The 23,631-nt window shown below is 41.9% G+C and overlaps 2 protein-coding genes across 2 annotated transcripts in view; one reads left to right on the forward strand and one right to left on the reverse strand.

Annotated features, from left to right (window-relative positions):
* WASF1 (WASP family member 1) overlaps positions 1-10,349 on the reverse strand; it is a 169,463-nt gene extending 159,114 nt beyond the window's left edge. The window contains exon 1 of the mRNA XM_065401649.1: positions 10,290-10,349. The gene's annotated coding sequence lies outside the window, so the exon portion shown is untranslated. The remainder of the gene's footprint in view (positions 1-10,289) is intronic.
* Positions 10,350-12,654: 2,305 nt separating this feature from the next.
* Positions 12,655-23,631, forward strand: part of CDC40 (cell division cycle 40) — a 59,521-nt gene continuing 48,544 nt past the window's right edge. Inside the window, exon 1 of the mRNA XM_065400731.1 lies at positions 12,655-12,872. Within this exon, the coding sequence (XP_065256803.1) occupies positions 12,681-12,872 (192 nt within the window). The 5' untranslated portion in view covers positions 12,655-12,680. The remainder of the gene's footprint in view (positions 12,873-23,631) is intronic.

Raw genomic sequence — 23,631 nt, forward strand, 5'->3', positions numbered from 1 at the left:
CAAGGAAGGGGGACAACAAAAGTAAAAGAGATATAGCAAGTTACTATTTAATGTATTTGAAATGTAACTGTTTGACAATATGTTATCATTACATACGGTACAACTCTGCCTCCCCATGTGCAAGCATTTTTTATTTCTTTAAGCAGGGAGAGTGGCACACATACTTGTCACACCAGACAGCAATGATGATAATACTTCTCCCTTACAAAAGTTTTCATCTGTAGATCTCAGAGTGCTTTACCAAGAAGATAAGCATCATTCCCATTTTATATATGGGGAAACAGACAGGGGGAGGTGAAGTAACTTGCCTAAGGTCACACAGCAGGTCAGTGGAAGAGCGCGGAATAGAAGCCAGGTATCCTGAGTCCCAACCCAGTGTTCTATCCACTCGTCCTCATAATAGGCTTAGTCATCAAATGAAGAAAAGTTGGGTATATTTTTGAGCCATAGTTTCAAAACTTTTGCTTTTATTTAAATGTACCAGAGTCAACAAAAGGACTTTTACAAATACTATATTTAAACAAGCATTTTTTTGAATTTACAAATATTCAGTTAGTACCTCAAGACACAGCAACTGCTCTCTACACATGAATGACAACAGCAAACTATCCTGATGGACAGGACAGATAAGAATAGTAAGAGGCCAATCTGGCTTCATCAGGAGCTCTTTAATGATCTGAAGATCAAAAAGGAATCCTACAAAAAGTGGAAACATGGACAAATTGCTAAGGAGGAATACAAAAGAATAGCACAAGCATGTAGGGCTAAGGCACAAAATGAGTTATAACTTACAAGGGTCATAAAAGCAATAAGAAGCTTTTCAAAATACATTAGGAGCAAGAGAAAGATGAAGGAAAGATAGTATCAGACAACATCAATAAGGCTGAGGTGTTTAATGCCTAGTTTGCTTCAGTCTTTACAAAAAAGGTAAATTTTGACCAGGTAATTAAATTTATATATATACTAATATATTATATATATATATATATAATAAGGGGGAAGGAACACAACCAAATGAGGGAAAGAACACGTTAAAAAATATTTAACTAAGTTAGATGTATTCAAGTCATCAGAGCCTGATTAAATTCACTCTAGGGTACTTAAGGAACTAACTGAAGCAACCTCTGAATCGTTAGTAATTACCTTTGAGAACTCATGGAGGATAAGTAAGACCTCAAAGGACTGGAGAAGGGCAAACATAGTACCGATCTTTAAAAAGGGAAACAAAGAGGACCCTGGAAATTATAAAGCAGTTAGCCTAACTTCAATACCTGGAAAGATACGGGAACAAATTATTAAACAATCAATTTGTTCACAACTGGAGAATAATAGGGTGATAAATAATAACCAACATGGATTTATCAAGAACAAATCAAGCCAAACCAACCTAATTTCCCTTTTTGTCATAGGGTTACCAGCTTAGTGAATGGTGGAAGCTGGAGATGCAACACATCTTAATTTTAATAAGACTTTTGACATAGTCCCATATGACATTCCTATAGTATAAGCAAAATAGAGAAATGTAGTCTAGAGGAAATTACTATCAGGTGGATGCACAAATGGTTGAAATACCATACTCAAAGAGTAGTTATCAATGGTTTGCTGTAAAACTTGAGAATGTACATAGTGGGGTCCACACAGGGTTCTGTCTTGGGTCCAATACTATTCGATATTTTCATTAATGACTTGGATAAGAGTATGTTTATAAAATTTGCGGATGACACCCAGCTAGGAGGGGTTGCTAACACTTGGAGGACAAGATTAGAATTCAAAACAACCTTGACAAACTGGAGAATTAGTTTGAAATCAACAAGATGAAATTTAAAAAAAGACAAGTGCAAACTATTGCACTTAGGAAAGAAAGAAAAAAATCAAATGCACAATTACAAAATGGAGAATAACTGGTTAGGCAACAGAACAGCTGAAAAGGATTTGCGGGGTTATAGTGGATCACAAATTGAATATAAGGCAACAATAACAGTTGTGGAAAAGGCTAATATTTTGGAGTGTATAAACTAGGGCTGTCAATTAATTGCAGTTAACTCACACAACTCAAAAAAATCAACTACAATTTAAAAAATAAAACATGATTAATCACAATTTTAATTGCACTGCTAAACAATAGAGCACCAACTGAATTTTATTAAATATTTTGGATGTTTTTCTACATTTTCAAATATATTGATTTATATTACAACACAGAATACAAAGTGTAGAGAGCTCACTTTATATTATTTTTATTACAAATATTTGCACTGTAAAAATGATAAACAAAAATATTGTATTTTTCAATTCACCTCATACAAGTACCGTAATGCAATCTCTTTATCATGAAAGTGCAACTTACAAATGTAGACTTTTTTTGTTACATAACTGCACTCAGAAATAAAACAATGTAAAACTTTAGAGCCTACAAGTCCACTCAGTCCTACTTCTTATTCAGCCAATCGCTGAGGCAAACAAGTTTGTTTACATTTACGGGAGATAATGCTGCTGGCTTCTTATTTACAATGTCACCAGAAATTGAGAACAGGCGTTCGCATGGCACTTTTGTAGCCGGCATTGCAAAGTATTTACGTGCCAGATATGCAAAACATTCGTATGCCCCTTCATGCTTCGGCCACCATGATGATGCTCGTTAAAAAAAAAATGCATTAATTAAATTTTGACTGATCTCCTTGGGGGAGAATTGTATGTCTCCTGCTCTGTTTTACCCACATTCTGCCATGTATTTCATGTTATAGCAGTCTCAGATGATGACCCAGCACGTTGCTCGTTTTCAGAAAACTTTCACTGCAGATTTGACAAAATGCAAAGAAGGTACCAATGTGAGAATTCTAAAGATAGCTATATCACTCGACACAAGGTTTAAGAATCTGAAGTGCCTTCCAAAATCTGATAGGGACGAGGTGTGGAGCATGCTTTCAGAAGTCTTAAAAGAGCAACATTGATGCGGAAACTACAGAACCCGAACCACCATAAAAGAAAATCAACCTTCTGCTGGTGGCATCTGACTCAGATGATGAAAGTGAACATGCGTTGATCTGCACTGCTTTGGATGGTTATCGAGCAGAACCCTTCATCAGCATGGGCGCATGTCCACTGGTATGGTGGTTGAAGCATGAGGGACATATGAATCTTTAGTGCATCTGGCACGTAAATATCTTTTAGCATCCAGCTACAACAGTGCCATGTGAACGCCTGTTCTCACTTTCAGGTGATATTGTAAACAAGAAGCGGCCACCATTATCTCCTGCTAATGTAAACAAACTTGTTTGTTTGAGTGACTGGCTAAACAAGAAGTAGGACTGAGTGGACTTGTAGGCTCTAAAGTTTTACATTGTTTTGTTTTTTAATGCAGTTATTTTTTTACATAATTCTACATTTTTAAGTTGCACTTTCATGATAAAGAGATTGCATTATAGTACTTGTATGAGGTGAACTGAAAAATACTATTTCTTTTGGTTTTTACAGCACAAATATTTTTAATCAAAGAAATATAGTGAGCACTGTACACTTTGTATTCTGTGTTATAATTGAAATCAATATTTGAAAATGTAGAAAACATCCAAAAATATTTAAATAAATGGTGTTCTATTATTGTTTAACAGTGTGATTAATTTTGTTAATTGCTTGACAGCCCTAGTATTAACAGGAGTGTCATATGCAAGAATGGTAGGTAACTGTCCCACTCTGTTCGGCACTGGTGAAGCCTCAAGCTGCAGTATTGTGTCAAGTTCTGGGCACCACAATTCAAGAAAGATGTGAACAAATTTGAGAAAGTCCAGCGGAGCCCAACAAATATGATAAAAGTTTTAGAAAACATAACCTATGAGGAAAGTTTAGAAAAAATTAAAGTTAGTTACTTATTACCAGAGTTCATCAAGATGGACACTGCACATTCACACTCTTGGTATGTGTTGACCAATGAAGTGAGACAGTGGAACTTTCTGGCAGCAGGGCCTCTTAAAGCACTCACACACCCTCAAAGTTTGAGCATATTCTGACGGCCTAGCTATTAAAGGGGGCATGGCACCCACGTTGTGGGGTGTGCATCTCCAGCATGCCCTCATGGCTTGTTGTGAACTGCAGGCGTGTTGTACTCAGCACCCTTCGGAGCTTTTCAGACAACTACCCAGACCAGATTAAACCAGTCCCTGCAAACGAAGGTTAATTTATTTATTCTGCAGAGGGTAACTCATTTATTTAGCTGCTCTCTTTGGGCCCACATAAGAGTCCTGGTCAGTTTCCTCACCCAGCTCTGGGAAGAGGACTGGGTTTTGGAGAGACTGTCCCTCTCTCTAAGACAAGAGCCTCCCAGCTCTCCTCCTTGGAGCGGGAATTGTACTTTAAGCCAGCTATAGAGTCTCAGGCAGCTTATCCTCCAGCAGGTCCTTTTCCCTATCAGTCTCTCCACCCTCAGGTTGGGAGGCTTCAGCAGGCAGATCTCCTCCTGCTAAGTCAGGGCCCAGCAGATGCCTTCTGACTCCCTGCAGTGTTTATAGGCATCTCCCCTCCTATGAAGGAAGTGGCAGCACTTATAGTGGCCCCTTCTTCCAGCTCATTCGTTATTGGCTGCCCCACCACCTCTGCAAGGCTCCAAGTCCCAGGCCCTTAAAGACAATGTAACAGGATTCCTTCTAAATGCTACTTCTATCCTGGACCCCTTTCCTTTCTCCCCATGTCTCTTCAGGCTTTGAGTATCAGGCCTCCCCAAACTCTTAAAGGACCATGACTTCTGATGGGGAGGATTGACCACTATGCAATACAGCCCTCAAGGGGCAGGCTACCCTGTCACAATCTGTTGCCACCTCAGTTCCTTCAACCGCTAAAGAAGAATACCACGTAATATTGAAATTAGGACTACAGGAGTGGGGAAGGTGGGCAGAGACTATGATTATGCAGAGTCCACCTCAAAGAACTATGGTTACATTTAAGTAACCTTCATTTCTTCTTCAAGTGTCCTTTGCATATTCCCACTCCTGGGAGAGTTTGGCAAGTAGTACAGCAAGAAGGAGGGAGGGAGGCGGAGTCCTAATTAAACAATTACTGGGCCACGACTCTGCCAATCTGTGCATCAGACCAGATCCAGTGCATAATGCTTCATAAGCGTGAACTGAACTCCATGTAGCAGCTCTGTATAATTCAATAAGGAGAATATGTTTAGCACAAGCTACAGATGAAGCAACCACTCTTGTAGAATGGGCTCAAAGAGGAACAGGAGGATAGAGTTAAGCTCCTTTTTAATATTATTCAATGGGTTATCTAATCTAGAAAGGGACTGTGCTGAAATGGCCTGACCTTTAGAGTTACCTGCATATGAGACAAATAACTTGGGAGAGGACCTGAACTTTTTAGTTTTATCTAGATAATATGAGAGTGCTCTCTTTGCAACTAAGGAATGTAACCGATTCCCCTTTATGTCTGAGGTTTTGAAAAGAATACTGGTAAATTAATACTTTGATTTATATGAAACTCAAAAAATATTTTAGGAAGGAATTTGGGATGCAATCTACTAACCACCCTGTGCTTATAAAAAGTAATAAGGAGGCTCCCGCCATTAAGGCATGTAGCTTACTAACTCTTTTAGCAGAAGTGATTGCTATTAAAAAAGCTGTTTTATAGAAAGATGAAAAAAGAGCAGCTCACTAGAGGTTCAAATCCGGGGAGACATAAGTTGCATTAAAACTAAGGTCAAATTCCACAAAGGGACAAGGTCCCATACTGACAGATACAGATTCAATAAGTCTTTTTCAAAACAATTTTTCACCAATATATGTGAAAACAATTATTTTCCATAATGTGAGTATGAAATGCTGCTATAGCTACCAAGTGGACCTTAATGGAGGAGAGAGACAAACTCATTGCTTTTTAGTGTAGCAAGTATTCTAAAATAAGTTGCATAGGAACTGAAACTAGACCAACATTCTTACCAGACACCCGTACAACAAATCTTTTTCACTTAAAACTGTAACTTTTTCTAGTAGATAGTTTCCTAGCATTAATTAGAACTTGCTGCATCTCAAAAGAGCATGATTTTTCTAAATCTGTCAAAGGCCTATTGCCCAAGCTGTCATATCTAACGATTGCAGATCTGGGTAGAAGACCTTCCCCTATTGCTTGGCCAGTATGTCTGTTGTTATTGGGAGCATCTTGTATTTGCTATTGGATAAATGGATTAACTCAGTGTAACACTCTGCCTCGGCCATACAGGAGCAACTAAAATTAACCCTGATCGAATCCTGTCTTATTTTCTTTAGCACCTTTAGGATCAGAGGGAATGGGGGAAAGGCATACATCAGGCCCCTTCCCCAATCAAGCAGAAACGCATCCATCAATGACTGACTGTCTGAGCCCACTCTTAAGCAAAAACAGGGGCATTTCATACTGGGTCTTGGTGATGAATCTCTGTCCAGAAACGAACAAAGACTGAAAATATTCTGAATCACTGAGTCTTTAGAGGCCACTCATACACCTGCGCAGTTGTTCCACAATTTCACTGTATTCTGCTGCTGCCTGCAAGGCAATTGGGTAAATGTTATATAGGATACACCAGTCCAAAAGTTTTATTGCCTTGTTTCACAGTTGAAACGATTGAGCTCCTTCCTGTTTGTTCAAATAATACATTACGGACATGTCCATAACCATTTGAACTACTACATTCTGCACCTGGGGAAGAAATGCTTTGAGAGCCAGATGGATCGCTGTCAGTTCTAATGTGTTTATGTGCAATAGGGATTCTCTGCAGCTCCAAAAATCTCAAATGAAAAGGTTGCAGAGATATGCTCCTCAACCTATCATGGACACATCTCTGGTAATCTCTTAACATAGGAGGAGCTGGGTTGAACAAACCTCCTTTGAGGACATTCTGTAGTTTCATCCACCACGTCAGAGACAGATTAATTTTTCTTGGAACAGGAAGTATTCTTAGCATATTGTCCATGCTGAGTTTGAAGTTCCTGCATAGCCAATGAAGAGCCTGGCATATGGAATCACTTGTGCTATGGGTCACTTGTGCTACAGAGTCGGCGCCTATGGCAATAATAGTTTTGGAACATGCTCAAATGCTGAGGGGAGAGGAGTGCATGAGCACTCTAACAGGTACTGCTACCAGAAGTTTCCACTGTCCCAGCTGCACCAGTCAGCATATTCCAAGAGTAGGCATATGCACAGGACACTCAAAGAAGAACTGGGCACATTTAGTCTTGAGTAAAAAAGTGTGAGGGGTGATAAGTCTTCAAATATGCTAAGGGCTGCTCTAAAGAAGACAATGATCAATGGTTCTCCATGTCCACTGAAAGTAGGACAAGAAGTAATCAGCTTAGTCTGCAGCAAGGGAGATTTAGGTTACATATTTGGGGAAAACATTCTAATTATAAGGATAGTTAAGCACTGGAATAGACTTCAAAGGGAGGTTGTGGAATCTCCGTCATTGAAGATTTTAAAGAATGGGTTGGACAAATTCCTGTCAGGGATGGTACTTGGTCCTCTCTCAATGCAGGGGGCTAGAGTAGATGACCTCTTGATGTTCCTTTCAGCCCTACATTTCTATGATTCTATAACAAGCTTGGGTAGAGTTTTTTATGTGTAACCTTTTATTCAATAAAAACTAGATGCTCAGATGATTTGTGTTTATCCATCCATATAATTTTTTCCTACCATTTTTGTAATAGAACTGCACTTACTGCAACTTGCTAAGTCAAAAAAGAACATTTGAAGCGTCGCTAGAGGTTCAATTCTTCCATGGGGCTGCCGGAGCCTCTCTCTACCAACTCCCCACCACCAGAGCCTTTCCCTGCTGCCTTCCGCCTGCTGCCTTTCAATTAGGTAGGAAAAGTCTCCGGCACTAGGGAGTTAGTGGGACAGCAGTGTAGATGTGGGTGGCATGGCTTGGGCATGTAGAGAGTCATGTAGGGTACATACCCTAGGGTTCTGATATGTCTACTCACCTAAGCTGTGCCTCACCTTCTACACCAGGCGTTCTCAACCTTTTTCTTTCTGAGGCCCCAAACATGCTATAAAAATTCCACAGCCCACCTGTGCCACAATAACTGTTGTTCTGCATATTCCGTAGATTAAAAGCCAGGTCTGGCATTAGGGGGTAGCAAGCAGGGCAATTGCCCGAGGCCCCACGAAGCTAAATTGCTTGGACTTTGGCTTCAGATCCGAGCGGCAGAGTTCAGGCTTTGGCTTTCTGCCCTGGGCCCCAGCAAGTCTAACACCGGTCTGCTCTATGGTTAATTTTGGAAGACCCCCTGAAACCTGCTCACAGCCCCCTAGGAAGCCCTGGACCTCTGGTTGAGAACTTCTGTTCTATACCACTATTTATACCCGTGCTAGCTGGACATGCAACATCTATACTCTACAAGTCACCACAAGTGTAGACCTACCCATTGTTTGAATTCTGAAGAGTGTGTTGAAGAACACACCTCACTAGTTGTAGCAGATGGACAACAGCTAATTTACACTAGCAAATTATTCCAAAGGCTGTACTGTGAATCCACCCCAAACCCTTAAACGATTACACTTTATTATAATTTCTGAGCACAACAGTGTTTAACTAAAAGCTGTAATTTCCCCTATTATAGTATGAGAAAAATCAAACTCTGTATTAAATCTAGAGATTCAACAATAATAAAATATTGCTTTTACATAAATTGAAACATTTGCAGCATAATAGTTGAGATACAATATTTAAATAGCAATGTTATATTAAAGATTGGTTTCGCAAACAGACCTTGAGATACTTTACCTTTCAACAACCACACCATGCAACTACAGACAACACCCTGTAAGTGCATGCCAGGAAAATAAGGAATGCACTTCTATAGAATCACCTAACAATTGCTGGCAGGCAGTGTGTGAATCAATGACAGCTGCATTCTCAAAATGAATAAATCACATACAGGGTGACTCACATCAGGTGTGTAAGTAAGGTAAATCACATAACCTGTATTGCTATTGCACCATTGATAAAGAGTCCATTTGTAAATCTGAAATAAAACTTGTACACTTCAAACATCAAAAACAAAAATAAAGGTCCAGAATGCTGGAAATACAGAACTTTCCCCTAAAACGACTCTTGCAAAGTTATTTTCATGTCAATGTTATTTTTGCCACCTTGGTTCTAGAGTGTACTGTTTCCTTATGGCAATGACCACTAAAAAAAAAGACAACATTTAATAAATATAAAAGCTTCACTATCTGCATTTTCTACTTGCTATTCTTTATTCTGTTGATATCTTCATAGAAATTCAATGTTTCCTTTAAAACTGAAACATTTGCTAAAAAATGTGAATGACTGACAATTAAATGTTGCAAATCAAACTAAAACATCTAATTACTGTATTTACTTCTGATTCCAAACACAAAACTAAATTAAATGAAATCATAGATACACAAAGTGTAATGATCCAGAAGGACTTCGTACATGCTTAAGATACAAATGGAGATTACTTTGGGCTATTACGTTTTATAATTATTGTATCCACAAGCTAAATCGGCATAGGGGGATGGATATTTTTGTGTTTGGAGAAGGCGGACGCTACATGTTTTTAGGATTGCAGTTTGGAGGTCTTTTGCTCGCAGGCAGCCGAGATCTCCACGACAGCTGAACAACGGTAGCAATCTTTCAATGGGCTGCTATTTCCACTGAATATGATCGAATCTGCTTCTCTTCAAAGGCAAATCGCATCTAGCTCCATCATCCATCCCCACCTCTGGCCTCTACAGTCCCCATTACATAAATTAAGCGGAGGTGGCTGGGTCAGGGTAACCCCACCCCCTTCAGATCAACATAGTAGCTAGCACCTGGTGACAGCCAACGAACCCTCCCCCGATTACTGACCCCAACAATAAAAGGTCCCGCCGCCCCTTGAGCGAGGCTCCGCACTGGGCACTGTACAGGAGGCGGGGGAGGGGGCGTGCAGAGGCACACTCCGCTACTAAAAGTGCAACCCCCCTCCCCCACCCCGGCCAGGCGAGAGGAATTTACACACCTGTCCCTGCAACAGCCGCAGGGGGCTCGGCGCTCACCCCCCACCAGCGGCAGACAGCGAGACAGGGACCACATTGACACAGCCCTATTGCTCCCTTCACCCCACAGGAGATGGGGGGGGGGGCAGCGAAGGTGTCACTCTGGGTGGGGATGGAAGAATGGAGGAGCTACATAGGGGGGTTCCCCCGATGAAGGGGCATCCCTCTCCCCGTGGGTGGGTGGACACGGGGGCCGCCCTCCCCGTGGTGGGCGCGGGTCACGGCAGAGGAGGTGCAGGCTGCGGGGCACTTACTCTCTCTGGTCCGTGCGCTGCTGCTCTCACACCTTCATGCCGCCGACCAGCCCCGCCCTCTCAGCGCCCCAGAAGCTCGCGCTGCCCCCTGGTCTGTACGAATCCGAAGTTCAAACGGCTCCTTCCAACCGCCTCTCCCCACTGGAGAGAATCGTTGTGGAGGGGGAGGACCCGAACCCGGCGCGAGCTGGGGGCGGCGGCGCGGAGCTCCCCAAAGGCTTCACAATAGACACAGAGCGGCGCGTGTGTGCGCGTGGGAGGAGGGGCTTCTCCCTCGGCCCGGACTCCCTCTCCAAGCACGCGGGGGCTGTTTACCCAACACCTAACCGGCCGTCGCCGCTTCCCCCAGGGACTAAGTGGGTGCCTTCCCCCCAGCATCCGTGGTGTTGAGGATCAGGGAACCCCGATTTCTACACACACCCCCTCAAGATGGCAGGTGGTATAGTCCAGTTCGCTCTCTCACTTACTCGAGCTAGGGGGAGGGGCCGCCGGTATTGTGACGTAGTCTAAAGCCGGCTCCTGGCAGCCAATGGGAATGGGAGAGGAGGAGCTAGAATGGGAGTGGGCGGGGCTGCTGGCAGCTCCAAAGAGAGTGGGCGGGGCTGCTGGCAGCTCCAAAGAGAGTGGGCGGGGCTGTTTCAGAGAAAAGAGTGCTTCGAATTCGTCCTACTGTATTTCGCGCAGCGTGTTCTTCTGGTTGGTGCGCAGGTGTCAGGGCCGTCTCCAGCTTTTTTGCCGCTCCAAGCTGCGGGGAAAAAGGAAAAACCTGATTGAGCTGCCGCCGAAGTGCCGCCAAAGAGGAAGACAGGGAGTGAAGGACCCGCCGCAGAATTGCTGCCGAAGACAGGACCGATTGGGCCGCTGCCACGCTGCCCCAACAAGGGACACTCTGCTGCCCCCTTCTATTGGCCGCCCCAGGCACCTGCTTCCTTCGCTGGTGCCTGGAGCTAGCCCTGGCAAGTGTAAGGTCTCTGTTCGGGGACCTGGCACTGCACGGAGCAAGTCCCTGAATATACGTATGCCTCAATTTCTCCATGTATGAAACAGGGCTGTTAAAGTTACTTATCTCACAGGGGATGGGGGTTGTGAAGGTTAATTCAAACTACTGTGAAATCCATGTGTTTAAGAAGACCTGATAGTGCACGCATTGTCCATTGCATATAGTTCATATTGAAACCAAAGAAGTGATGACTAGATTGTATCAAAGAAGACAAGCAGGTGGACTTCACTGCTGCCTTGGACAGAAGAAGATGGCAGATGGTTGCAGAAGGACCCAACCAACCCCAGATGATTAATAGATTCCAAGACCAGAAGGAACAATTGATCATCTGGTCTGACCTGTATAACACAGGCCATAAACTTCCTCAAAACAATTCCTACAGCAGATCTTTTAGAAAAACATCTAATCTTGATTTTAAAATTGTCAGTGTTGGAGACCCCACCACAACCCTTGGTAAATTTTTCCAATGGTTAATGACTCTCACCATTAAAACTACACCTTATTTCCAGTCTTAATTTGTCTAGCTTCAATGTCCAGCCGTTGGATCATTTTATACCTTTCTCTGCTAGACTGAATGCAATCCAGTGGCTGGAGGTTGAAATTAGACAAATGGTGTTGTCCATTTCCCTGACTGCAATGGAATAAGGGGAAGAAGTGGTAGAGTTCATATTATGGGAATATTGTATGTATATAATTTACAGATAAATGTAAAATATTGCCCCAGACATCCAAAGCTGTCATTCAAGTTTCATTTTTTAAATGATTTCATCACAAATTTGAGCTATGGATAATGTGGAAATAGTAGGCTTGGAAAATCAGTATCTGTTAGACGATTTTATGCTTATGTCTACCCCACAGTACTTTCCATGGATGATTGGGAGTATGTCACCCTGGGGTCTTTAGTTTTAGTGACATTCTCTTTTTGGTTGAGGGTTTTTTGTTTGTTTGTTCTGGAGTGCTTTCTTTGAGGCATTTATTGCTATATTTATTATTTGTCACTTGTCAGAGAGGCAGTGATCGTGTCATTCTGCTGAAAGTGGGAGAGACGGCGTTTTCCTTTTCAGAAACACCGAATCCTGCTTTGACACTACAAGACCCTTCAAATCCGACCTGCCCGGCTCTGGTGCGTTGCACGCTGGGATTTGTAGTCCTTGCTGTGAGTCCTGAAAGATCAAACCCTCCTTCAGCTTCATGGGAGGGGAATTATGCTTCCCAAAAAGTTTCGTTAGAGACTCGGAAAATTTATAAATAATAATTTTTATTTTTGTTAAATCGAATCTGAGTAATTTTAATTCAGTCGCAAAAACAAATAAATCTAGGAGCGGATTATTATGTAACTGACAGGGCCCGTTTGTTCCGGGTCACTGCTCCCGTGGTTCCTCCTTGCTAAGATGTCGGCCGCTATCGCCGCGCTCGCGTCCTACGGTGTCTCCGACTCTGGCTCCGACTCGGGCTCGGACAGTGAGGGAAGCTCCCGCCGCTCGGCGCTGGTAGCCAGCCGGGACTCGGTGCTGCATCTCGCTTCACCGCCCCCTGCCCCGCAGGCCTCGGCGGTGGACTCGGCCCCGGAGGTGGCTGTGAAGGTAGGTGCCGCCCCGGGCGTTCGGCTGCAAGGGAACAGGAAAGGGGGGGCAGGGGAATCCCCTTCCCTCCGGCCTGGGTAGCGCTGCTGGGCCTGTGCCAAGCAGGGGGCAGCTGCCCGGGGAGGGTTGCCCCTTTCCGTGTGTCTCGCTTGGTCGCTTCACAGGAGGCCTCCTGCTGTCTGGGCGCCCTCAGTTGGGGGATTGGGGTGGAGACTCGGGCTGCCTGCCCCGGGCCCTGGCTGCTGGAAAGGCATTCGGGGCTGGCAGGAGATGCAGAGTCCCCTAATAGCTCGGTGGCTGGCCGGCTGCCCCTTGCATTGCAGGTGCGTAGAGTCAGCTCTTTTCGGCTGCTGCACCGATTTCACCAGATTGAAATCTTGCACCTTGTAGTTGATCTTCTAGATTAGGTCGTGAAACAATCAGATCTCTAGTCGGCAAGGGAAGAAGGCGCCTATGAAATGTGCATAAGGAATACTGGGAGGAAGGTGGGGAGAGGAGAATCCGCTAGGCCAAAGTGTGATATTCGGGTGTTAACCTAGGTCTCCGCAGCCAGGTGGGGGAAGGGTGTTTGGGATTAATGTGATAATGCTGTTCCTGATCCCCTCCCCTCCTTCCGTGGTGGACTCGGGTTTCCTTGGTTTGGATAACAGGTGTCTCCAACCCACTACTCAGCTCACTACTCTCTGCTCCCCATGCTTTTGGGGGTGGAGGGGTGATTAACACCAGAGTTTGACATACAGACCTTTGGGATGCTGTCCTTCTCTCTGCTCCCTTCCCACACACTCGTTTTGTATACACACTTCAAATTGTAGGCATCTTATCCTCTTCCCTAACTAATTGTTTCAAGCCCTGATTTAGAGGACTGACTATATGGTTCAAAATCTTAATTTGTACTGGCCCCTGCTGTTTAATCTTTACACTTTTTTGTTTTTTGTTTGTTTGTTTTGTTTTGGTGTATCCCTATTATCTTTAGTATTTTCACTATAGCTTTCCCAGGTAGCAGTAGAATGAAATTGACATAATTCTTGACACTCTAACTGCTGCCTACAGTGCTGTGAATAGCAACAGTGAAGGCTGACCAGTGCTTTATACATTTCATTTTAGTACTTCTTGGCGAAGCTATGAGCAGCATGATTTCATTTTGTAAGCTCAGAAAGACAAGACTGCATTAGTTCACTTTTATAAAGTTATCTTCAGAACCATAAAGTACAGAAGGTTAGAAACAGTTCACTTTTAAATGAAACCATAAATTCTGCAGAAGTTGATGCCATAGTAGCATCATCACAAGCACGTGCCCCATTGAATGCATCCTACTCCACAGTGCCAAATAGATGAATGGATTTTTTTTTTCATTTCACTGCCTCAAATTAAAGATGGATGTGCTATCACAGCTGCCCATCTGACACTTATCTGTACATCCTATGATGCTTGAGCACCACCACACTCCAGTCTTAGAGTTTCTAATCTCTCTGGGATGTTAGTGTACAGTTTGACAGGAGTATTAGTTAACATCTGTAAAGTGCTTTGAACATGAATGATAAATAACAAGTAGCAGTGACAATGCATTGAGGCCCAGCAGAGCCTTACATAAATTTAAAGGTGATGCCTAGAGTACCAGTCTCAAAAGCCTGAACCACTAATGTACTGGAGGACCACTTTCTGCTGGTTGGAGGCTACTGCATTATCACTGTTACAGAGGGTGTGACTTTTTTAACACTTGCAGGAAAAGACATTTTCTGCAAGAGTCAATATTTAGAGACCTATGAGAAATGCACTCCCTTCATATTATCTTTAAAAAGTGTTTTCATGGCGGCGACTTGTGCCCCAGTCCTCTTGTTGTTGATAATGATGAAAAAAAAAATAAATTTTACTTGGCTATCCCAAAACATCGCATTTAGTAGTGAGTATAATTTTGTGCTAAATGCGAAAAAGAAGATGGGGCTCTGTTATTTGGCAGGCAAGCTATTTTATTTATTTAGATTTTACTACTCTACTATATAAGTGTCTCCACCATGCTCTGGTAACCCTTGACAATCTCTTTAAAATATACTAGCAACTAAACAGACCCATTAGTTACCCCAAAATCAAACTCAAGTGACAACACAAATATAAGAAATGAACATATACACATCCCATACAGTCCTCACCAGATCCCAAGATTATGAACCCGGGTAACAAAAGGCAGATGCACACCCTCAATTTAACGCATCAAATTACCCTTGTCACTTCTTCCAGCTTGCTTCCTACAACCAACCAACATCCCTTTTGCCTTGTCTGAACTAAGTCTTAGCCATCTTGCCCTCGTGCGTGCCTCAGCCTTTTCCAGACACCGAGTAATGCCATCAGCAGTTCCAGCCATGCTGATGGAGATATAAAGCTGAGTGCCTTCAGAATATTGAAGACCTTCTGGTCCATGTAAAACTCCTGGTAGCCTCATGTATGCATTAAACAAAAGGTTACAGAACCCCCCAGGAGAGTACTCACATGGAGAAGATGCAGGTGTCCTACACCACCTTATGAGAGTGCCCATCAAAGTGCCACTCAAATAGACCTATTCACCCATGCTATAGTTTGCAAAAAAGTCAACATCCAATTATGGTGAACTGTATCAAAGACGGATCACGGATGTAATGATATCAGGATAGATACTTGATCTTCATCTATTGTCAGGAGGAGATTATCTCCCGATACCACTAGAGCTGTCTTTGCTATACCCAGGTTGGCAACTAGTGTAGAAAAGAACTGAGGCTACTAAACAGTGATTGAGTTATCTCACCACAACCTTTTCAATAATCTTAACTGAAAATGGAAGACTTAAAATGGCATGATAGCTGGAAAGATTCAGTAACAAGCAGTGATTTTTTTGAGTGCAGGATGTACGTGTGCTTCTTTCAGTGAAAGAGATACCTCCCTCTTTCAAGGAAGTATTGATAATTTGTACTAACAGTGTACCCAGTTCTTTCCTGCATGCTTTCACCATCCAGGAAGGATGTAGGTTTTAAGCACAAATTGATGGCCAAAGTGCTTCCAAAATCATCAAGGATTGACCCTGGCTTAACCTCAAGCAGAGAAGACTTGGCATTATCTCCTTTAGCACATATTCTTATCCCATGGAGGCAGACAGTTCTAACCAAATCTGAGCAATTTTATCTGCAAAATAGAACGAAATGGGTCTTGAGCTTATGGTACAATGATTCTGGCATTACTGTGTTGGAGGAGCAGCAAGTTGACTAAGGAAGAAAGTCAAGAAGCTACTGTCCTGCTGACACACAACAGCTGCACTAGCTGGTGTAAATAGTGGCTGCAGTAGTATGCTGGCCATGTATTGCAGAGGCGAGCTTGGATGGGAGAAAGAGATGGGAGATCTGGCTCTGTGAAAAGGAAGGGCAGGGCACTTGGTGAGAGCACTGCAGTCCTGTGATCTGAACTGTAGCCATGCACCACTCTAGTGTCTAGTGGGTTGTTGGGACTGAAGAATAAAAAATGCATGGCTTGAGTAGCTTGGTGTCTGGCTTCTAGTTTAATAACTGTTGTTGCTTCTTGATTAGTTTAGCTTTGTAATCTTTGTGAAATGGCAAAGACTTCAAACGTGCATAGGTATTAAAAGGGGAATATATTCTTAAGTATCTACAATAGCAAAACTTAGTTGCTAGTTCTAGTTTTTTTGATATTTGTAGTTTATCAGACATCTAGTGCACAAGACACACTCCTTTTTGTATACTTTTATGAATTGCAGCAAGTACTGCCCAAAGATGTTACTCCAAGATGCGTCGTTCTTAGCTGATGTTGAAAGAGGGCAAGGTCTTTGCTTTTGAACTGCATCATACATCTGCACAGTCCCTTTTGATTTCAAAATGACATTTGCATCTATGCAAATTACACTAATGAATTGTAGCTATTATTTGAAATAATAATTCTTGGGGTGTCATCCTTTAGGGTATTTTTAGTAGCTCTTCCACACACTGCTGACCTCTGCGCTGTAGCCCATAGGATTATTTTGCGAGCTACTGTATCCTACTAATCCAGCCAGCAGTATCAATTAATGTTTTTTCTGAAATTAATCCATTTTATTCTTATATTTTATTAATATTAATTCCTTGGAATTTAGGATGTGTTGATTTATGTGTTTCCTAATAATAATTTTTGCTGAAATGCAAGAAGCCTACCGGCCTGTAAGATCTGGTAAGATCTGCTATATAGCAAAAAGTATAATCAATTATGAATATGTCAGCATAAAAGCTGGCAACCTTTGGCACAGATAAGAATGGTCCCTGAACTTTGGGGAACCAAAGGGAGGAACTATCCACATCACAGGTTTATCTGGCATCTACAACCAATTGGTAACTGCAGGGTACACCACAACTTGGAGGTCATCGAGAGAGCTTAGGTTGGCAGTTTTGGAGTGAGATAATCCTTATTAATATATTTAGAAAGTAAGTGTCATAATCCACTAACCTATAGGAGAAGGGTACTCATAAATTTCTTAGGGTACGGAAATAAGATTTGGGTATAGGAGGTTGGGCCTGAATTACATAGGTCAGGATCCTATAAAATACCTTGTAAGAGAGCTCTTGTTAGCTCTTAAGCTCTTCTAAGTTCTAGGCTCTTCTAACTCTGGAAGCTTCGGTTTCTTGGAGTGCTTTTTCCAGTTCTTCTATACTCTAGAGCAGTGGTCTCCAAACTTTTTTGATCGCGCACCCCTATCAGTAAAAAAAATTTTTGAGCACGCACCCCTGCCGCGCCAAAGCACTAAAAAATAAAAGTGCTCCTCCTGCCGCGCACCACCAAGGGTCCTTGTGCGCACCCCACTTTGGAGACCACTGCTCTAGCGACTATCTTTTCATATATCTATTCTATCTACTATCGCGCTATCAGCTTAGCTTGTGCAGTATAGTATAACTACTCAACATTCCTAACCATTGAGGAAGCCAGCAGCATTGCGTAATCGGGCATGCCAGGAGTGAGGCTTGTCCTTCACCTCCTATTACCGGGTCCTCAAGGAAGGGTCTGAGTATGTTAGGTTAAGGTACTTATAATAGAAATGTTACCACCAATGTTTTGGAATTCTTTTACTGTTTTGCAGTTATATGTTTCATTGCATTTCTTATTTTTATGTTAATTTCAATAAAGGTTTTATCAATTTGGTATTGTCCTCAGTGTACGTGTTCTTGCCAAGCACCCCAAGAGTCCTCTCCCAATTATAGAACTCTCTGAGTTCTTGAACTCTGTAGTCTGAATTGGACAAGAACCTATAAATCCTCTGGTCGGATGCGATCAGTGGCGAGCCATAACAACTAACCCATCAAATTCAGGTTAACAGCGCTTTGTTACTCTTAGCAAATAGAACTGAAATTGAAATTTAAGTAGCAGTGAATTAAACACATCCATCTGAGTCTTGCATCTTATTGAAGATTTTTATTTAAAAGGAAAAATGGTGGGAATGTGCACTGACCTCTTTAAAAATTACTTGAAAAAGTCAGGTGTGATTTATAAAAATAAAATATACAATAAAGAAAAGTGGGCTATTAAAGTATTTTATGAAATTTTATATAGGAGTATGAAAAGGTCATTAAAATGCTTAACATAGCAAATATATCTCTTTGCATATAAGGGCCCTATTTTTCAGTTATTGTTGAAGTTGGGATACATTTCATTTATTTGGGGAGAGGGAAAGCCAAGAATGTATTTATTGGGAGTGGAACCAACAAGAGCCTAGAATTCATTCATTGGTGGGTGCCCAGAAATTAACTGGGAAAGATGCATATTTCACAATTGAAGAGTGTCAGCACTGATTATTATTATTTTTTGTGTGGGAGCAAATTGATTTATTGGTGGGAAAAGATGTGATAATAAAAATCAAATAAGTATGACTTTGAGAGTAAGGAGGCATAGTGGCTCATGTACTTTTAATCTGGGTATAAGACTTAGTCCTCAGGCTAGCAGATATTGTGGAAACTGGTCATAATGAATCCTATTAGTATGAAGGTTGAGGCCAACATGCATTCAAGATCTTTATTTTAGACACTTTGTGAAAGAAGTTACTTAAGTCAGTTGACACATTTTTATTCTCAAATTCCTTTCAGCTTCACTAAGTACCGTATATACTCGTTCATAAGCCGAATATTTTTGGTAAAAAAGGGACGCATCAAAGAGCGGGGGTCGGCTTATAAACGGGCCTACACCAAAATTTGATGATTTTAAACTCTATGGAATCATTGAATTGAATATCTAATACATTGTCATTTTGTTTATCTCGAGCCCCTCAGCTCCCTGTGGCCGTGGTTCGCCGTTCCCAGCCAATGGGAGCTAAGGGGCTCCGTGCCTGTGAACACTCCAGGTAAACAAAATGTCCAGGCCCGCTAGCGGCTTACCCTAACGGGCCAGGAGCCAAAGTTTGCCAACCCCTGAAATATAGGGTCCGTTTATGAAAGGGTAATACAGTTTATGCTATTTTTACCTAACCATCTTGGGGGGTCGGCTTATAAACGAACGGGCTAATGAACGAGTATATACGGTAATTTCTTTTTGGTGATCAAAACTGTAGCCACAGGATACAAGCCAGAGGGTGACTATCCCAAGTCTCTTACAAGACATGAATGTTTGTATTACTTTCAAATATCCTTAACACATGGCTTCGTCAGAGTATTCAAATTGATAAAAGGAAATATTTTACATACAGCATGTAATTAGACTGTGGACCTCAATGCCCCAGGAAACTGGTGAATTCAGTTTTGGAAGGGATAGTAAACCTCCTGCTTCAGGTTTTAAGACAACTTCTAACTAGTGGAAATTACAGTAAGATTTAATGTAGGGAGCATATTATCCTATATCTTTCTCTGTAGTGCTAGCCTATACAGGAGAGATGGGCTCCACCTAAACCAAAGTGGAACCAGACTGCTGGCACTAAACATTAAAAAGGTTGTAGAGCAGTTTTTAAACTAGGAGATGGGGGAAAGCCGACTGCTGCAGAGGAGCGTGTGGATCGGACACAGACTTCTCTTAGGGGAGAGTCTGATGATAGAGAATCTCCAGGTTATAGTCAGGAGCAGAGGACTGAAAAGTATAATGTAAGGGCCGGATCAGATGATAAACAGTCACATAAAAAAGAATCTGGCACATCAGAAAAAGGCAGGCTAATAAACAGGGACAAGTTTTTAAAGTGCTTGTACACAAATGCCAGAAGTCTAAATAATAAGATGGGTGAACTAGAGTGCCTTGTGATAAAGGAGGATATAGATATAATAGGCATCACAGAAACCTGGTGGACTGAGAGCAATCAATGGGACACAATCATTCCGGGGTACAAAATATATCGGAAGGACAGAACAGGCCGTGCAGGGGGAGGAGTGGCACTATATGTTAAAGAAAGTGTAGATTCAAATGAAGTAAAAATCTTAAGCGAATCCACAGGTTCCATAGAGTCTCTATGGATAGAAATTTCATGCTCTAGTAAAAATATAACATTAGGGATCTATTATCGACCACCTGACCAGGACAGTAATAGTGATGATGAAATGCTAAGGGAAATTAGAGAGGCTATCAAAATTAAGAACCCAATAATAGTGGGGGATTTCAATTATCCCCATATTGACTGGGAACATTTCACTTCAGGACGAAATGCAGAGATAAAATTTCTCGATACTTTAAATGACTGCTTCATGGAGCAGCTGGTACGGGAACCCACAAGGGGAGAGGCGACTCTAGATTTAATCCTGAGTGGAGCGCAGGAGCTGGTCCAAGAGGTAACTATAGCGGGACCGCTTGGAAATAGTGACCATAATACAATAGCATTCAACATCCCTGTGGTGGGAAGAACACCTCAACTGCCCAACACTGTGGCCTTTAATTTCAAAAGGGGGAACTATACAAAAATGAGGGGGTTAGTTAGACAAAAGTTAAAAGGTACAGTGACTAAAGTGAAATCCCTGCAAGTTGCGTGGGCCCTTTTTAAAGACACCATAATAGAGGCTCAACTTCAATGTATACCCCAAATTAAGAAAAACAGTAAAAGAACTAAAAAAGGGCCACCGTGGCTTAACAACCATGTAAAAGAAGCAGTGAGAGATAAAAAGACTTCCTTTAAAAAGTGGAAGTCAAATCCTAGTGAGGCAAATAGAAAGCACAAACACTGCCAACTTAAGTGCAAGAGTGTAATAAGAAAAGCCAAAGAGGAGTTTGAAGAACGGCTAGCCAAAAACTCCAAAGGTAATAACAAAATGTTTTTTAAGTACATCAGAAGCAGGAAGCCTGCTAAACAACCAGTGGGGCCCCTTGACGATGAAAATACAAAAGGAGCGCTTAAAGATGATAAAGTCATTGCGGAGAAACTAAATGGATTCTTTGCTTCAGTCTTCACGGCTGAGGATGTTAGGGAGATTCCCAAACCTGAGCTGGCTTTTGTAGGTGACAAATCTGAGGAACTGTCACAGATTGAAGTATCACTAGAGGAGGTTTTGGAATTAATTGATAAACTCAACATTAACAAGTCACCGGGACCAGATGGCATTCACCCAAGAGTTCTGAAAGAACTCAAATGTGAAGTTGCGGAACTATTAACTAAGGTTTGTAACCTGTCCTTTAAATCGGCTTCGGTACCCAATGACTGGAAGTTAGCTAATGTAACGCCAATATTTAAAAAGGGCTCTAGGGGTGATCCCGGCAATTACAGACCGGTAAGTCTAACGTCGGTACCGGGCAAATTAGTTGAAACAATAGTAAAGAACAAAATTGTCAGACACATAGAAAAACATAAACTCTTGAGCAATAGTCAACATGGTTTCTGTAAAGGGAAATCGTGTCTTACTAATCTATTAGAGTTCTTTGAAGGGGTCAACAAACATGTGGACAAGGGGGATCCGGTGGACATAGTGTACTTAGATTTCCAGAAAGCCTTTGACAAGGTCCCTCACCAAAGGCTCTTACGTAAATTAAGCTGTCATGGGATAAAAGGGAAGGTCCTTTCATGGATTGAGACCTGGTTAAAGGACAGGGAACAAAGGGTAGGAATTAATGGTAAATTCTCAGAATGGAGAGGGGTAACTAGTGGTGTTCCCCAAGGGTCAGTCCTAGGACCAATCCTATTCAATTTATTCATAAATGATCTGGAGAAAGGGGTAAACAGTGAGCTGGCAAAGTTTGCAGATGATACTAAACTACTCAAGATAGTTAAGACCAAAGCAGATTGTGAAGAACTTCAAAAAGATCTCACAAAACTAAGTGATTGGGTAGCAAAATGGCAAATGAAATTTAATGTGGATAAATGTAAAGTAATGCACATTGGAAAAAATAACCCCAACTATACATACAACATGATGGGGGCTAATTTAGCTACAACGAGTCAGGAAAAATATCTTGGCGTCATCGTGGATAGTTCTTTAAACACACGCAGTGTGCAGAGGCGGTCAAAAAAGCAAACAGGATGTTAGGAATCATTAAAAAGGGGATAGAGAATAAGACTGAGAATATATTATTGCCCTTATATAAATCCATGGTACGCCCACATCTCGAATACTGTGTACAGATGTGGTCTCCTCACCTCAAAAAAGATATTCTAGCACTAGAAAAGGTTCAGAAAAGAGCAACTAAAATGATTAAGGGTTTAGAGAGGGTCCCATATGAGGAAAGATTAAAGAGGCTAGGACTCTTCAGTTTGGAAAAGAGAAGACTAAGGGGGGACATGATAGAGGTATATAAAATCATGAGTGATGTTGAGAAAGTGGATAAGGAAAAGTTATTTACTTATTCCCATAATACAAGAACTAGGGGTCACCAAATGAAATTAATAGGCAGCAGGTTTAAAACAAATAAAAGGAAGTTCTTCTTCACGCAGCGCACAGTCAACTTGTGGAACTCCTTACCTGAGGAGGTTGTGAAGGCTAGGACTATAACAATGTTTAAAAGGGGACTGGATAAATTCATGGTGGCTAAGTCCATAAATGGCTATTAGCCAGGATGGGTAAGAATGGTGTCCCTAGCCTCTGTTCGTCAGAGGATGGAGATGGATGGCAGGAGAGAGATCACTTGATCATTGCCTGTTAGGTTCACTCCCTCTGGGGCACCTGGCATTGGCCACTGTCGGTAGACAGATACTGGGCTAGATGGACCTTTGGTCTGACCCAGTACGGCCTTTCTTATGTTCTTATTAACTACAGTCGGAGGCAGGATACTGGACTAAATAAATGTTGGGTCTGCTTCAGTATGATAGTTCCTATGTTCCTAAGTCCATGCTGTTAGTGCAACATTAGTATCAGGAAGAACTGAATCCCAACAGAAGGATTCCATGTAGTTTATTTCAGAAATTTAAGGTATTTTTTTTCTGGTGCTATCAGTCAGGTTTTGGGGATTATTCAGGTGCGCAGAGAGCATTGCTTCAAAATAAGAACATGAGACTTGGATGCACATAGGCATTAAAATAATACTGTAGAAACTGATCCCATTTTGAATGTATCTATGCAGTTGATACGAATGTTCACATTCCAATAATTTTAATCTAGTCTGTGTTTAAAATATAATCCTTGTCCATCTGGAAAAAAATTAGTTTCTTCGGTTTGAGCTTTTGACCATATTTGTTCTGCTTTTACTTTCAGTATCCTTCCATCCCATCCCTCCTTAATGAGCTAGAAAACTGCTAAGCATATGTTGTGGGGCTATGCTAAGCTTCAATAGTCATTTTAAGGGACTGTTTATGTGAGGAGTACTTTACTTAATGTTTTTTAAATACAACATTTAAAACTATTTTGGGTTTATGGAGCATAGAATA

Source organism: Emys orbicularis, chromosome 3 (assembly GCF_028017835.1).
Source record: "Emys orbicularis isolate rEmyOrb1 chromosome 3, rEmyOrb1.hap1, whole genome shotgun sequence".
In the NCBI taxonomy this organism is placed as follows: domain Eukaryota; kingdom Metazoa; phylum Chordata; order Testudines; family Emydidae; genus Emys; species Emys orbicularis.